At 41.8% G+C, this 14,694-nt stretch overlaps 1 protein-coding gene across 5 annotated transcripts in view; it reads left to right on the top strand.

Annotated features, from left to right (window-relative positions):
- The window catches only part of CCDC149 (coiled-coil domain containing 149), a 50,152-nt gene that overhangs the window by 14,024 nt on the left and 21,434 nt on the right, over positions 1-14,694 (top strand). For all 5 annotated transcript variants that reach the window (XM_068149314.1, XM_068149315.1, XM_068149311.1 and 2 more), the window contains exons 4-7: positions 5,070-5,177; positions 10,700-10,816; positions 12,253-12,425; positions 13,898-13,970. In XM_068149314.1, the coding sequence (XP_068005415.1) occupies positions 5,070-5,177; positions 10,700-10,816; positions 12,253-12,425; positions 13,898-13,970 (471 nt within the window). The remainder of the gene's footprint in view (positions 1-5,069; positions 5,178-10,699; positions 10,817-12,252; positions 12,426-13,897; positions 13,971-14,694) is intronic.

Below are 14,694 nucleotides of genomic sequence, written 5' to 3'. Positions count from 1 at the left end.
AAATTTTCAGTAAACTTTAGTTTGGGAGAAGCTTTGTCATTGAAATAACAGATCAGTGCATCCTTTGACCTTCTATATGAAATGGAAGTTCTTTTAATACAGATGAGATCCTTTGAATAAACAAAGGTGAAGTAAAATGCATGGTTAGGAAAATGACTGTGCTGGGCCACAGTCCCAAATATGCTTTGCTTAATTTGATCTCAGTGAGACCACTCAGTTGGAGATAATGGGTTTGCAGTGGGGCTGTGTGTTAAGAATAAAGCTGCAATGCATATGTTCACTCTTGAGGGCTTATATTTGTATTTTAAATGTATGAAAAAATCAAATTAAATGGAAGTAAACATCACAGGATCACAGAATGGTTGGGATGGGAAGGCAGCTAGTCCAATCCCCCAGTTCAAGCAGGGCCACCTGCTAGATGGCTTTTTGGTCCTGTTAATCAGCTCTGTGAAAATTGCAGTTGCTGAGCATCTTGAAGGTGTGTGAGCAGGAGCTAGTCTTTCTTGTTGTGCAGAGCCTTGTGAAGTTTGAGTAGCATGCTTCTGTGGTGGGGTTCCTGCCCAGTTCTCAGAGCAGCAGATACTCAGAGGGGGAGAGGATTTTCTACTTCTCTTGGTTTATGTCAAGCGACTGCTTGGCAAGGCTTTGATATTTCCTGTTGTTTTTCCATGGGGAAATAGGACACATATTAAGTGTATTTTCTTTAGTGCACCCAGGATCTGTAATTTAGAAAGTCTTCTCTTCATGGCTTTCAACTCACAGAGAAAAATACAGTCATTTCTGGTGTTTGTCATGAGGAAGGTAGTGCTTTGGGAGGTTGTCACCACTTGTGCTTTGGAGTGAACAGTGGCAGTTGGTAAGCAAAGCAGGTTTGTCTGTATTAATTCAGCCACTGCAGCCATATGAATGCATTGGAGGAGAAACTGCAGGTAAATTTGCTATCAGACACACCCATCGAGTGTGCTTAATGTTTCACCCAAGCCTTTTCCCCCTCAGCCCTATAATTCAGTGTTCTTTGTTTGAAGGTGTGGCTGAAGGAAACATAAAAGATTGTAAACTGCAGCAGGAAAGGCTTGCTTGTATTTAAAACTATTTGGAAGCTGTAAAGGTATGTTGGAAGTTTCCCCCTCCTCCCCCTTGCCAAATGAGTTTCTCAGGCAGTGTCTAAAGGCACAAAGTCCTCTTTTTTCCCAAGTGTCGGGTAAGATTTATGTGCAGGAGAATTGAGAGCTATATTAAAGACTCTGTTACTATCCATCATTTTTAAAGTGGTGTGAAGAAAAATAACAGTGTGTATGTGTGGCTGGATTTGCAAAATTGTTGAAGGAGCCAAATTCAAGTGTGGTGCACAGTGCCAGGGATGGCTGGCTGGAGTTAGCTCAAAACTTGGGTTGCCAGTCAGTAGTGAGCAGAGATCAGTTGCTGTCTGACAGATATTCACTGACTTCTGTTGATAATTATTCATAGGTGTTTTTATCAGTAGTTTCAGATGCTCATCTCTGGCCAATAAGGTTCTCTTCCACCTTCTATCCCCAAAATGTTCTTACAGATGTTGACAGCAGCTGAGTACTTTGGAGTTAGTTTTGACTAGCGTGAGTGAAAGAATTCTCTTGATAGTTACAGGAGCCTTTTGAAGGCTTCACTCAGCATCAAAAGCAGCTGTTGAGGAGGTTGAGTCTAGAGAAGCTGCATTTGGCTGATTTGCAGGGAATTGTTCTCTGTTGCACAGGTAAACGATAGGAGCTTTGTTGTCTGCTGAAGTAACTTGTCTTGGATTTCTAAGTGAATTCTGTGCTTCTTCTATGAATATTGAAAAGAAGTTGCCAGGTGGAAAAATGAATTGCCTTCCCCTTGTATAGATTTCTTCCCTTTCCTCCAAAAAGACATGCTCACAGCTTCCCCAAGCTGGTTCTCCATTGTTAGCTTTATCATCTTTCAGCCATATGGTATGTTTGCTCATGTATGCCAAAGACACCGTACCGGGCCAGGTGTTGAGCAGTGTAGCCTTTTGGCTGGCTCTCTTTAAGCCCAGCAGACCACTTTTGCAAATCAAATACTTCTTCTTCTCTCCATGTTTAACTGAGTGCTTTAATGAGGTCTTGCCAAAACCTTTAAAACTGAGGACAATCTAAATTATACCTTGTACAGAACCTCCAAGCCAGGGAAATGAATAATTGCTGGAGACTACTGCTGTGACATAGCTTGGTTGTTTTAGTTGAACAGAAATACAACAGAAGCTTTGCATTAAGAAGCAAGTCTATACTTAGCTCATGGTAATACTCTTAGCCTGCTTAAATAAGGCTGTTTATTTTAAGTGTCTGAAATTCTTCATTTAAAGTTTCTTCCAAAATCCCTGTCTCGAGAATAAAGGTTTTTTGTCACATTAAGTCATTTATATGACTGACAAATAAAATTCAGCATAGAACTGCAATCCCAGAGAAATGGTTTTAAAGGAAATAAATCTGAGCAGGGAGATTTAGTATGGGCATGGTAATGCCTTTCCTGCAGTTACTGGGAGCTGGGTTTTGACTACAGCCTGCTAGAATCCTGGTGTTGTGGCTGTAAACACTGATTAGTGAGATTGAGTTCTTCCCAGGTGTTGAAATTACATGTGCTATTGCAGCGTTAGGAGTTGTTAAAATCCATCATAAAAAAGAGACTTTATAAATAGAAGTGTTTCAGGAAGGGTTGTGCAAATCATGCTCCTCGTAGCTGGCTCAGTCAGGTGGCTGGATGGCCTTCAGTGGAGTCAGCTTTCTTCCAAAAAACCCCAAATGAGCAGAATTGCTGCTGAGCAGTACCCACAGATAGCTCAGTTTAAACACAATTTCCTGCAAACACAGGCCCTTACTTTTCTTTCTTTTCAACAGCCATTAAGAAGTGCCTCTCAAAACCATTGAGTGAGTCCTGAAGCTGCTTGATTCACTCAGTATATCAATGACTGCTACACATTTGCTTAATATGAAGGAAGAAAAGTAGTTCTACCAAAGTATCTTAGAGGAGCCTTTTGCATTGCTTGAATGGTTGCTTTCTTGAGAGTAAATATAGAATCACAGAATGGTAGGGGTTGGAAGAGACCTCTGGAGAGCATTGGGTCCAAACCCCTGCCAGAGCAGGATCACCTTGGGCAGACCACACAGGAGCATGTCCAGGTGGGTTTTGAAACTCTCCAGAGGAGACTCCACACCCTCTCTGGGCATCCTGCTTCAGTGCTCTAGCACCCTCACAGAAAAGAACCACAGAATTTTAGGGCTTGGTAGGGACCTCAGAGGCAGTTTAGTTTTGGCCTAGAATTGGCTCTGTCTGTGGTCTGGTATTGTACTCTTTTCTCAGATTATTTATCTGCAGGCTTCATGTTTAAAACAATGTTCTAATCTCTTCAAAACTGTGGGAAACCTACCTTACTTTCTTCTGAATCTTGGATCTCAGAGCACCAGAAATGCAGAAGCTGCAGCAGTGACTGAGGCTTGTTGTTCATCAAGTGGGATATGTCAGTGTCTAGAGTTATTTTCTTCTTTAGAGGTTTGAAGATATTTGAGACCAGTTGGAGCTGGGAGCTGACTTCTTCACATACAGTAGCGTTCAGAGCTTCCAGCTGATTAGAGTTTGATAGTTTAATAGTCTAATAGCCTAATCCTGCATATGGTTAGATGCATGCATAGCTATATTCATGTTAATATATTCATAGTTCTGTTAAATATAAAACAGGACCTGTGGAAAGAGCAGGTGTTAATAAACAAGGGGAAAGGGTTCAGGAATGGCTGTCAAACAACTTATTGGTTTGAATTGTGTATGAATTTTAAAGATAAACCTCAGAAAAACATCCTATGGGACTGCCAAGTGGTTAAGAGAATGACTGGGTGAAAGAGCCAGGCTGAAAAAGAAAGAGAAGTATCAAAATGGAGAAGTGGGGGAGCTGAAAGAGAAGCACAGCAAGAGAGGATTCCAAAACTAAAACCACCAAGAACTAGGAAGAATCAGTTGATGCATTGGCCTCAAACCCATGGATTATGTGTGAGGGTAGCTTAGGAATAGTGACTCATGGGGCTTTACCAAGTCATGCTTAGAAGATGAAAATTCTTTTTTCATTTCTTTTGATACTCTTCAGATGTGTGGCAGTGGATGACACACTCAGCTGTCCACAGGCAGCGTCTCGAAAGGCTGCACACAGCCACCGTGGTGATAACGAGCCTAGATCAGGTCCTTGGTAGGCTCTGACTGTGCTGCATCAATGTCTCTGTAATCCTCTGATAGTTTTAGGGTAAAAAGATGCTGATCTGTAGTATCTGCTCATTTTCAGATATCATAGACAGGAAGGGAGGAGATTGCATTATGTTTCAATTAATGAGGAAGCTGATGGCATTTAATTGCAAAATTAGAGAGCAGTCTGCTCCCCCTGCTCATTTAGCAGACTAATGTGAGTGACCACTTTTGACCTGTGAATGACAGCTTTTGGGTGGCAAGGATGCAATGTTTGTTTTTAATCTCTAGCATTCACTTCTATTTTTCTAGATGTCTCCACACTAGCTAACAGCCTAAGTCAGGTCACATAGGAAGTGTTGTGCTAGTGGATACCCATGGTACAGCTCTGTATAAAGGGCAGGGACTCTCCCTGGCATCCTCTTTACTGGCTAGGAATCTGCTCTAAGCACTGTTAGGGCATATAATTACATGATAATTATTTCTCAGCTATGCCTTTTGCCTAATTACATACAAATGTAAAGCTGTTATTTTAGCAACTTTGTATAAATATTGTCAAAGTACTCTGGGTTTTGCTCTTCCCACCAGCCAGGCTACCAGAACTGGCAGGGATGTTTTCCCCTTGCCCTGTTTGGGGTTTGGCTGCTGTTCTGGGAGCGTGCATGCACACCTGCTGTATGTATTTCCTACTGTTCAAGGAACCCTGGTGACTTTTTTTGTTAGCTGACTAATGGAGCATGAAGTCTGGGTACCAACAACAATACAAGTTAGATTGTTGGCAGATAAGGAGTCAGCCTAGGCTTTCTCTTCAACCACCACTTACACTTCTCTCCATGGGCTCTAACTTCTCTCTAATGCTCCTTTTCTAGGCGAATCTTGCTCAGCTACTGAGCGAGGCTCAAGACCGAAACAAACATCTTGGAGAAGAGATCAGGGAGCTTCAACAGAGACTGGGGGAAGTCCAAGGGGACAATAAGGTATTACAAACTTTTGTCATCAGTAAGTGGCATGAAATGGGTAAGCTAGGATGGATTTGGGCATTTACTTCTCAGGAAAAGAAATCAAACAATAGGTTACAGAGGTTCTGGAAAACTTTGATTGCAGTAAGTGCTCAACACAGTAGAACGAAAGGAGATTGAACCGGATACCAGTGAGTGCAGCTTATGTTGTGTTTTTGTAGGCTGCTGTTGTTCTGCTGCCTTCAACTCTGTATTTTATACCTAGCCTTGCATTAATGAGCTCAGAATTTTCCCCCCCTTTCATTTTAATGTGTTTTATTAGTGATATTTCCTCTTACCAATAAGCAGGGACAAGTGCATGGCCTTAACCATGTGACAATTGCCCATTTTTTTATTGCCATGAAAATGCAAAATTTTAGTAAATGATAAAAGCAGCAGGGGAGGCATAAATGTTTCCCTTCAGGAATGGGGAGCAGTTGATCACAAATATGTACAGTGAGCTTTGCATTGAGCCCTCTCCTATTACCCTTACATAACCAATTTATTTTGTTGCTAAATTTAGGAAGTTATATGGAACATTGCTCAAAATCTGCCATTTGGTATTAATCAAACTCCTGTTGTCTCTGTTAATTGAAATATTTTAACTCAAGCCAAATGTGTGTAACATTCACAGCTGGAGCTGTATGCAAAAGTACATTCAGAGATCAAACTCGTGAGAGGTTGAATTGGAGAGCCGGTGGTTAACGAAGGAAAAAATGAAACAAATAATGAATGATAACTTCCCTCTCTCAACTCCAGGATTAAAGTTTTGGGATGTAAAAATGTGAATAAAAATTATGCAACTTTGAATTATTCAGATTTTTTGGGGTTTATTTTTTTCTTGCCATTGAAGCTCATTTTATTTTCTGTATCTTCTTTTAAACCTAAGCATATGCTGCTAGTGTAGCTGGACTCTTTATCACAAAGCACTTACTTGAAGGTGTGCAGGGAGCTGGGAGAGGGCCAAGTGAGACCTGAATTTGTAGTAAGCATAGCACTGAGTGTAGCTTGCTCAGGTCTTCACAGACCAGCTTTCCCATTTCTTTTCATTTGCATGTTTGAAGTCTATTACAATGTAGAAAACTGTAGAGAACTGCCTCGCAGTTCTCCAGTCCCACAATTATACCATGCAGCCTTTCCCAGGCCAATCCTGAACATGTAGCAAGGGTTTGTAAGTACAAACAGAACACAAAAGTAGTAAAACTACAACATATTAAGGTATCAAGGTTATGTGCCTATTCTAACAACATGATCTTGGTAACACAGAGCCTACTTCTTTGTGATCTAACTGGCTTTGTTTAGATTTGACTTTGCAGGTTATCTTAATATTAGCTGGTCATCTCTGTGGCATCTGTATTCTTAGCATGAGTTGAAATTCATGGGCCTCATAACAAATGGGAAAAACACAAAAGATTTTTTCTGTGCCCCCCATGCCCCTTTCCAAAAGTGCAAATCACTAAATAAAGAGGGGGAAGAAGGAGCTGCATCAGACAGAGATTAGTTTAGACTAGGATTTCACTTTTGCAACACATTCTTCACTTTCCTAGTAAATGAGAAATAGAGCTTCTTTTAGAGTCAGGTTGCAGTTTTTTGAAGTGCCTAAAAAAGCTTTGCCATCTCTCTGAGGGATTTAACACTCTCCTCCTGTGTCAGGTTTTACTCCGTCCTAGCTTTGGTGATAAAATTCTAGGCTTGTTACTGAAGCTATTCTGTTCTGCTCATCAGTTCTCCTGTGCTGGCATCTGGGTTACTTCAGGCACTGGAGTCCAGATAATGCATGGTATATACAAAAACAAAGAACTATAATAATTTGCTTGTTCTTACATTTTTCCCCCTGCATTCTTCTCTCTGCTTTTCCCAAAATGAGGGAGGGCATCCTGCCCAGCTGGTCTACGTCAACTTTACTCCTGGCAAAAGATGAACAAACAGCTGCTTTTGCAGCAAGTGAAGCTGCTTATGAATGAACAATTCTGCCTCTGTCTGAGCAGGGGTGACTCATGCAGGCTTTGTCACTGAGTGGCAAGAGCTTTGTAGGACTGAAAAAGGAAAAAAAAACCCTCTTTAAATATCACACATTAGCTCTATTGATAAAGAATTGTTTTGATAGCTTGACTTGTTTTGCACCGCTTTAATGTTTGCTGCTGGTAGGATGCAGCCACTGGCATTAGCAAGAAGACCTTAAACTGGTGACATTTTGCTTGTTGAAATCATATTAAGTACGTCATCAGTTAGGCAATAACAAATTACTTGCATTTGGTTTAACTGGACTAAGTTTTTTCCTGTAATCTCAGCTAGAGTTCTGTTGGCACAAACAATAAAACCTCCTTGAGCAGCCTCTGGAAGTGTTTGTTGCTGCAGTTTGAGAAATACAGCAATAGTTAGACTGCAGTGCTCCAGCAACAGATATCTAAGACTATTTATTTTTATGATTGATCACTCTCTTTTATCAGCTCTGACACATGAAAACTATTCTGTGTCTGTGATGGGTATTTGTAAATCTTTCTCCTTGCTAACGTTCTGGCAGCAGTGCTGGGAGGACAATTACTGAAATTTAGAAGAGGTTGCTTAGGAAATCTCCTGCAAAAGGGTGGAAATGGAGACTACAGGAAAATCTGGAGGCTTCTGGAAGATTAGATGACTCAGTTGCCTTCCCTTGAATTGCTGCCCACACAAACAAATGGTTCTTAGGCTTTTGAGGGCAGTGCACAGCGAGAGGAAGGTGCAGGGAAAACAATGGCTGTGGTATTACTGACAGTTCGTTATCGTAAGGCAGACAATCATTCATGCAGCAGCAGTGCAGAATGTTACATGTGGTGCATTTGCTTTGGCAGAACTGGGACTTAAGGAACTCAATTTGCATAGTTCTGGTCCACTTTTTAAGATTTAGGCAGTGTGGTGAAGACAATTGCTGTCAGTGGCTGTGGCTAAACATGATGGTTTCTGCCTTCCGTGAGGAATGTCTTGGTTATGCTGGCTTCCCTTTTCCTTCTGCCTGGTTTGCTGATAGTCAGGAATGTCCAGCTCTGGCACAGGCATTGTCTGTGTGGGCCTGGCCTGTGCAGCAGCTATCACAGCCAAGCCTGTTTGGAGCCTTGTGGGGCTGCTCCGGAGCTGCTACTTAATAAAGAATTATTTTAGCTGACAGTGATGAAGAAAAATCTGCGATATTAAACTAATAAAGACGAGTGGCTTGTGACACTGGCTTGGTTTGGTTAACAATCTGTAGGCTCTTGACAAACAGGAGCTTTCTCTGGTAAGGTGCCATTAATTTAAACCCACTCTGCTTGTGGATGCTGTTTACAGAATCCAGAGGGATAGTGTTAACCTCTTTCCCTAGCTGCAAAATGAAGTTAAGTGGTGCTTTCCTCAGTGATGTCTGAATGACAGAAATAAAAACACAGCAGCCAGAGGGCAGGTGTATAAAGTTTATAACAAAGCACTAATATATGAAATAAACCCTTAACCCTCTGGCATAACACTTAGTGTCTCTCTGGGTCACAGCGTTTTGAGGGAAGAATTTTACAGCAGGTGGTGCTGCCTCATGAGGCATTCGCAATGCAGAATTAAAGGACTTGGCCTGTTCTGCCCTGTCAGTTCTCTGATTGGCCAACTGTCTGGAAGAAACACTCTGTCATTTTATGGCTTGGTATTGTATTTTATGTTTTGAATGTGTCTTCATAATGCTGCTTTTGCTGGCTGCATTTGGGTTTCTGAAGCATTCTCTTTGTAAGGCTTCATACGCTTTTGGGGTTTGCTTTTTTCCACCTCAAAATTAGTAGTAAATCAAGTGTTCTCTTTTTTGTTGGCAGAGTGTTTGACCTTGCAAGTAATAATTGCTTGCAGTTATAATTGCATCTTATGCCTCACCCCCTCCTGGGCAGGAGGAGAGTTGGTCATAGTGCATGAGTCACAGCTCTGATCCACTTCCCAGCCCGGTGCCCAGCGTAACGCAGTTTTGCTCTGCTGCAGGCACTGGTAAAGTGTGATTCCCTTTCTCATATCCAGTTTTTCTGAACAAGACTGAATCCTCAGAATGTTACATGATTTTTTCTCACTGCCTTTCTCACTGGTGAGAGGTTCTAGAAAGGCAATGAATCTTAGCTGAATTAAATCACATTACCATACCTTTTGTTCGTCAGCCTTTTAGCATTTAAAGCCCCAGTCCCAGCGCTGTGAAGCCGTTCCAGGATTTGCTAGCTGCCTTTTTGACTTAGTTGTTTTGATAAAGAAATTAATAGGAATTATATCTCCTAGGATCCTTTCAGCCTTACTAACTGTGCAGTGGTTTGCACTTCCCCTGTGGGGATAGGGAAATGCAGTTTGCCAAAAGCAGTTCCTTTGGGGGGCGCAGCTTCCCCTGCGCAGGCGAATGCTTATCGGAACAAGCTGTACGAGCTTCGATGGCTTGCACTGAACTGGAGCTGAACTAAGTGGGGAGGATGATTTTGGTGGTATGTCTTGCATCAGCAGGATTTTAATTGGCACGTTGCAACCATGGTGACTGGCATCACATAAATACCAAAGACAGGTTTTAATGTACAGTCTTCTACTTCAGAAGATTGATTCGTTTCTAACTCTGTAATATAATGATGTACATTAATTCCTTGGTGCAGGCAAGGAGGTGGGGAAAGGCAGGCTGGTTATTCTGGTGGGTTGCTCAGTCTCTGTAGGGCTCCTACAAATGAGGCCGTGGGGAGGCAACACCTTTGCCTGGTTGTGCTCAGCATAAACAACTGTAAATGCTGAGTGCCTCAGAGACTCTGCTTTTGATACTCCATGATGCTTGAGAGGTAGTTGCTCTTTGTTTGGATATTGAATATGACTGTTTATTAGTTCAAGTCAAACTCCTTCCAGCAGTCACAAAGCTCACAGTCACAACATTCTCTTTGAGCCTTTTGGCCAAGCCTTCTTGTTGTTGTTGTCCCTTTTTGGTTTGGTTCATTTTGTCTTTTTTTGCTTTAAGGTGAATTACATTTTGGGATTGGGCAGTGAAAAATGCACAAGGAAAGGTATTAGCAGCTCTCAGTGCAAGTTCTGCACTGATGCAGTGGGGTTCTAAGTGGTCTCAGTAAAGTGAAGCTGGGCAAGTTACTTCCTGCCTTTCTATTCTTAACTAGAAAGAGTTCTCTGCTGCAGAGAATTTTAAGGTTTATCTATGCAAATGTCTGTGTGAGAATTCTCTAACTGTACTCTGAGCAGAATTAGGTGCTGTGGCTTCTAGAACAACTTAGACCACTTGTCTGTGTTCACCTGGTCTTTCATCATCTGTTTGAAGAGTATTGTTGCAGGGTCTCATTCAGCTGCTCTTGCTGCTTTGTCTGGAATTTTTCAGAGAGCAAGACTGAGCCCTCAGCTGAGAAAATTCCCTCTGGTTTAAATAATACAGCTGTTTGGCCTGAAAGAGATGAAATCTATGACAGCTTTACTCTTTCTAATGCAGATGTACTCTGGTGTTACAGCTTGTGTACTGTTGCTCATCAAAGCTGGGTTTGTAATTGCAGCTCCTTCGAATGACAATAGCAAAGCAAAGGCTTGGAGACGACGAAGTTGGAGCTCGCCACTTTGCAGCACACGAACGGGAGGACCTCGTTCAACAGCTGGAGAAGGCTCGAGAGCAAGTAAGAACCACATGGGCATATGCTGACATGTTTCACAGGGCTGCTGTAGTAGCAAGGACTGCTTCTGTTGAGTTTGGAGGGCTGGCTGCTGGTTAACATTGCATCCAGTGGTGAAGGTGTTGGGATTTTTAAGTAGTTCTTATTGAGCACTAGCTTAAACATGCATACCTAGTTAGAGTGAGTTTCCTAGCCTCAGGAATTCATTCTCTAGATTGTTGATTCTGCTCTTTTGTAACATGCAGCAACAACTTGTGACAACTGAATACTGTCAGTGAATATCAGTGGAAAAGACTCCTTAATGAAAGCTGTTACAAGTGTTTAACTCAGTAGATGGTGGCTGATGCATGTCCTAAAGATACTCTTTCATTCACATCTTCTGGAGAAATATTGTTAGCCTCTCCTGCCTCCTACCTCTTAGCCATTTTTTCCCTTCTTTTGAAAAGTTCTTGGAACAGATAACTTTGCCCTACCTGCAGTCTATGTTAATATCATGTACCATGCAACATCCAATTATCAGTCTCTTTCCCTATTACTGGTACATAGTTTTCTGGACAACTTTGAGGGTTTGTGCTCTCTGTTGTTCTCAATCCCCTTCCTACCAATGTCAGCTTCCACCTGGAATGAGGCATTCTGTGATCCAGGAGGAGGTGCCTGTTTCTTAGGTTCCAGCACTCAAGTGCAGTACTAGTGCGGAAGGACTGCTGGCTGCACTTGGTCCTCTCCCAGTGTGATTCTCTGGTATCTCGGTTCCCAAGCTCATGCTCTGTCTTTTCATCACTTGGCCTTTTTTCACATGCTCTTCTGCTGTCCATCCTGGCTTGTCAGTGTTTTCTGAGAGTTCTCAACTCATTGCAGACTCTTCTCACTCTCTCCATTTCCTCTTGGAAGTCTAAAGCTTTTTGTCCTTGAGTATCTTTCACACTGGACTTCATCACATTTTTGCTTAATAGCGAAGCTCAACCTATGAACTCTGTGCTGGCTTATTCTGTACCTTACTGAGTTTTGCTTTCTATCCTGTGGAACTTCATTGCTGAAAATCCCCTAATTAGTACAGATTCTCTCTTGCAGACTTTTTCTTCATCCTCCAAGTTCAGCAAACTCTTTTTCAGGTAGTTAATTCCTGGAGTCACAGGAGCTGTGTGCTAAAACCGCATCAGTTTGTTTGCAGTGGAATTGCAGTATGGGTTAAGGTTTCTTTTCCTGTTGTTACATTTTAGCAGTTGTCCAGAAATTTGGTCAAGCAAGTCTTGAAGTGTTAAGCTACTTCAAATTAATGAAATAATAGACTAAAAGTAGTGGAGTTTGTGGACTTTGGAAAGGTTTTTGACTGTCCAAAGCCAATCCTGTTGAGACCGCAGTGCTTGTTGCGGTTTGCAATTTGGGTGCTAGGTAACCTTTTGTTTAAAGTAAGTCCTAGAGCTCTGCTCTCTTCTCAGATTGAAGCTCTGAGATATGATCTTCAGGCTGCACTGGATGAGTTACAGGATGTGAAAGAGGAAAGGTCTTTTTACCAAGATAAGTCTGACAGACTAAACCAGGAACTTAATCATGTCTTGGGAGGGCATGAGAACCGCATCATCGACGTAGATGCTCTCTGCATGGAGAACAGGTGAGTGCCCTGCAAACCTTACCCTGGCCTTAGAACAAGCAGTATATTTCTGTAGCAGGAGCATCAGGAAGTCAGTCACACCAAAACCTTAAAGAAAATATATCCAAGAATAAAAGTGAAAAGATTTTGGTAATTTGCTTTATTCTCTTCTGTTTGTGCTGCAGCTAACAAAGTGATACTGTTGAGAAAGTTAGGCTGCAGGCAGTCCCAGTGTTTCATTTGGCCACAGAGCTGTTGGTGATATTCCCAAACAGAGATCAGCTAGAAAAAGGAAGAGAAGTGCAGACCTGTTTATTCCCATCACCAAGAGCAGAAACACTAAAAACTGCTGTCTTCAGAAGCTCACAGTGAGCTGTGCTGGGCTAATCTTGGACTATAAACAGGGACTTTGAGTACCCTGAGTTAACAGTTTTGGACATAATTCTCACTACAGGGAGAGGTTGTCAACATGAAGTGATTGGCCAGCAAAAGCTGCTGGTGAAATCACCCGTGTAGATATTCTTTCCACTTCCTTGGGAAAAGAATGTGCTTTGTGTTCTCTGCTAAGGACAACAGAAGAGTCACTGACACAGCTACTGCAGGTACCTCCCTTAATGTCAACAATTACCTGAAAGTGAAATAGATCTTGTAAGACACTTTCCACTTGCAGAGGCTTACTCTTCAGGTAGGAGAGTCTGATACCAAAGGCATTATTTCTCCCAGCAACTCCAGGGTTTTTTCTGGTTTGTGTGGCCTGCAGAGCTCTGTGTGAATTTAAGCCCCCTGCTCCCCTGACAGTAATATGATTTCTTTCTCTGGAATCATTAAATTGTCACAAATGCTAATACATCTGCAGTTGCACTACATGAAAGGGGATATTTTATAAACCCTTTATACATGAAAAAGATGTTTTCCAATGTGGAAATAGCCATCTAGTCCAAGTGCATAAACTCTGTTGTGAAGAAGTGTACTATTTCAGTTAAGTGTGTGCCATTTTTCAGCTACACTGTTAAATTTTCTACTTTGTGATTGCTTTGTAATGAGAAGTGCCATGTAAGTGATGGATATTGCAATGCAGAAGTTCTGCATAGCTGAATCTTGTGTTGACATATATACAAATCTTTGTGTGTCCATCTCACAGACCTTCAAGTACAGAGGACACAAGCCAGGGCTTCCTTAACTGTTTCCTCTAGACATAAATACATCCTTTTAGCTTCCCTCCCCAAAAACCTGAGGACCTATATAAAATGGTTCTGCAGCGTGCTCAACAAATCTAGCAGAAGGGCAGCCTCCTTTTCTGATGCAATTTGTTTCCCTACTTAAAGTTTTATGGGGTCAAGAGCAGTAAGATTTTGTTACTTTATCCCTCACAGAACTGCAGAGGGGAAAGAACTCTCTGTAGTTCAAAGAGAGGACATGCCAAATAGTACAGAGGAGCGCTCGAGGCAGTACTTGAAGGTAACATGAACTAAAGGATTACATTTCTTTTTCAGGTATCTTCAAGAGAGATTAAAGCAACTTCAAGAGGAAGTCAACCTTCTCAAGTCTAATATTACTAAATATAAGGTAAGATCCTCTCAGTATATCATCTAAACTGTGCTTGGAGGTTATTGTTAGTTCTCATGTTCACATGCATGTAAAGAACAAAACTGTGATTTCAAAGCAAAATGTCCCATTAGCATTCTGACAGTGTTAGTGTGTGTACATATTACCTGCTCAGGCTTCCCTGTAAGCTTCCTGGCTGATGCAATACCCATCAAGAGTATTTTGAAAAATTATTTAAGTACCTTTTTTAAGGTTCTGTGGGAGAACCCTCCTCCTGCTGGAGAAAGTGAGCAGCCTTCCAGCCTTCTGGGGGTGTGAAAAGCAGCAGGTTAGGCGGTGTGTGGTGAATGGCTGCTGCTGTACAGCCATCACAAGAAGATCTTGGCTCTCTGTTCTCTAATGGCCCCACTATTTCTTTGTGTGTCTTATTGATTGCTAAGTCTTCATTGTTCTTCCTTTCCTGGGTTAAGATATATGCTGTTTTGCATGAGACCTTCAGGACTGAATCCTGAAAGCAGAATATTCTTGCTCTTCCCAGAAGTCAAGCACTCTTGTTTAATTGTGCTGGTGATTTTGGGGCTGTGGGAGGGCTGCTTGTCAGGGCATGAAAAATGTTATGTTAGGACTGTCAGTAGGGCTTCTTAACCATTTAGGTCACTATGAAGCAGTCACATCACTAACTGCTCTTTGTGCATGGGCAAAGCTCCTCAAAATACCAGCTTCATTTTGGTGTCTGTTCACACTT

Source organism: Melanerpes formicivorus, unplaced genomic scaffold (genome assembly GCF_026170545.1).
Source record: "Melanerpes formicivorus ecotype bairdi unplaced genomic scaffold, bMelFor1.0.p_v2 SCAF_18, whole genome shotgun sequence".
Classification (NCBI taxonomy): Eukaryota; Metazoa; Chordata; class Aves; order Piciformes; family Picidae; genus Melanerpes; species Melanerpes formicivorus.
This window is presented reverse-complemented; position numbering and strand designations above follow the sequence as displayed.